The sequence below is a fragment of the Acyrthosiphon pisum genome, chromosome A1 (genome assembly GCF_005508785.2).
Source record: "Acyrthosiphon pisum isolate AL4f chromosome A1, pea_aphid_22Mar2018_4r6ur, whole genome shotgun sequence".
Lineage (NCBI taxonomy): Eukaryota > Metazoa > Arthropoda > Insecta > Hemiptera > Aphididae > Acyrthosiphon > Acyrthosiphon pisum.
This window is the reverse complement of record NC_042494.1, coordinates 10,263,774-10,265,771: the sequence shown is the minus strand read 5'-3', so window position 1 is coordinate 10,265,771 and position 1,998 is coordinate 10,263,774. Positions and strand designations below refer to the sequence as shown.

Sequence of the window (1,998 nt, the reverse complement as noted above, 5' to 3'; positions counted from 1 at the left end):
CTAGTACCTACTTACTTTAGTAATAGTATTAATTATCCTGGACACATTTTTACCCAGCCACCCGGCATCCACCCACCCAAAATTTTAGGTGGTTCAAATGCACCGCCTTGAGTGCGTACTTGGCGTAGTATGTTTTAGTTTCTTTCTGCGTCCCCCGCAATTTCCACAAATCCCGATACCCCACCCGGCCTATGGTTCGAGCTATGCTGTGGCGAACGTGCCCGGCCTTGCTCCCTCCCCTCCCATCCATACCTATCAGAGATAACCCTTACCAGTAGACACTTCTTATCAATAATCAATTCTTGCCGGTGTTTAATATTTTCGTTACAGTACCTAATATAATAATGACGTTAATCAGGCAATTAATAGTCCATATCGACTAATGAGAAACGGATGCGCCGATAATTCAGCAAGTGTGGCTTATTACATGGAAATCCACGAGAGTAAATGAGTTCTGGTGGGGACCCTCGTGGCACATATAAATGGCGAATTCCGAGTTTCAGACAACAAAGTGTTTTATACCGTATACAAATTTAAAAAAAAATAGTACTCCACAAAGTTGAAAATATGTTTGCTGTTGTTATATTTGTTTTAATATGTGCGCATGCTGTTCATCCTTCGACAGTGATATCCGGGAACACCTTAACAAACCGCGGATCAGACAAGGATAATGCAGCTGCAGGAGCTGCTGCAGCCGGAGATGTAATAGCAGCTACCGGTGGTATCATAGACGAAGGATCACTCGCGGCAGAGCGCGAATCAGATACGGATCATGCCTTAACAAAGCGCGGATCAGGTACGGATCATGCAGCTGGAGGAGCTGCTGTAGCCGGAGATGTAATAGCAGCTACCGGTGATTTTATAGACGAAGGATCACCCTTAGCAGAGCGCGAATCAGATACAGATCATGCCTTAACAAAGCGCGGATCAGGTACGGACCATGCAGCCCATGGAGCTGGTACAGCCGGAGATGTAATAGCAGCTACCGGTGGTATTATAGCCGCAGGATCACTCGCGACAGGCCCATTAGCACCAATAGTGGCAGGAATTGGAGGTGTAACTGCTGCCGTTGGAGGTTTGGTATCAGTAATTTCGAAAGCAGCCGATCAGTCATGTCGTGAATTTGGTTGTCACAAAAACTACTGTTGGTCATATTGCAGCTTGGGAAATCAATGGTGCTATACAACCAAAACTTATTCTCAAAGTTTTGAATATGTTAGTTGTACAAGGGATGACGAATGCAACGGATGCTGGAAATGCGCAGGTTCGTGCACGTTGTGAAAAAGTTGACAAGAACTTTGTGTGTTTTTCATAACCTTAATAAATATTATATTAATAATCTTTTCATCGTGGATATATGTATGTTATATCGTTAATAATAAATATATAATTATTATATTATAATGTTTAGTTAATATATTATGATTCACGATATATATAGTGCAATCGATCAAATTGTTTACAATAATTTTACTGAAATATATTATGTTTTACGTATTAAGTATAAAATATTTTATAATATGAAATACACGTCGGTATAAACATCATACACAGTATGAATATTCAGCTTAATATGTGAATACGTAAATACAATAATATATAGGTTACCGGCAAAGTGTTGAATCCGGTGTTACATAGAAATCCTAGGTATTCTATACAATTCAAAAAAATGAGCAGGAAAAGTATATAATTAATAAAAAACTTCACATTAGTACCTAATTATGCCTTTGAAATCAATGATCAATGCTTACCTTGACGATTATATTATCGCATATACAACACGTGTGCGATGCATTATCGTCATTATTAAGTAATGATATTATTATGTTGTTCGCATTTGCAGGAAAATTCAAAATACGTCTTTAAAATACTTTTTTTTTTCACTCTTTGAGTGTTTGTCGTGTTTTCGTGTTGAGATATATTATAAAAATGTCTGAAATTGTCTATACCTAATTAAGTAAATGTCGGAAAAATTCAAAAAAATGGTTTAAAGTTAAA

General features: G+C 37.9%; 1 protein-coding gene across 3 annotated transcripts in view; it reads left to right on the top strand.

Annotated features, from left to right (window-relative positions):
- The first annotated feature begins 423 nt into the window (after nt 1-423).
- Nucleotides 424-1,998, top strand: part of LOC100160110 (uncharacterized) — a 2,362-nt gene continuing 787 nt past the window's right edge. The window contains exon 1 of one of the 3 annotated variants that reach the window (XM_016802882.2): nt 424-1,126. In XM_016802882.2, coding sequence (XP_016658371.1) covers nt 568-1,126 — 559 coding nt within the window. In that variant the 5' untranslated portion in view covers nt 424-567. 3 annotated transcript variants of the gene reach the window in all.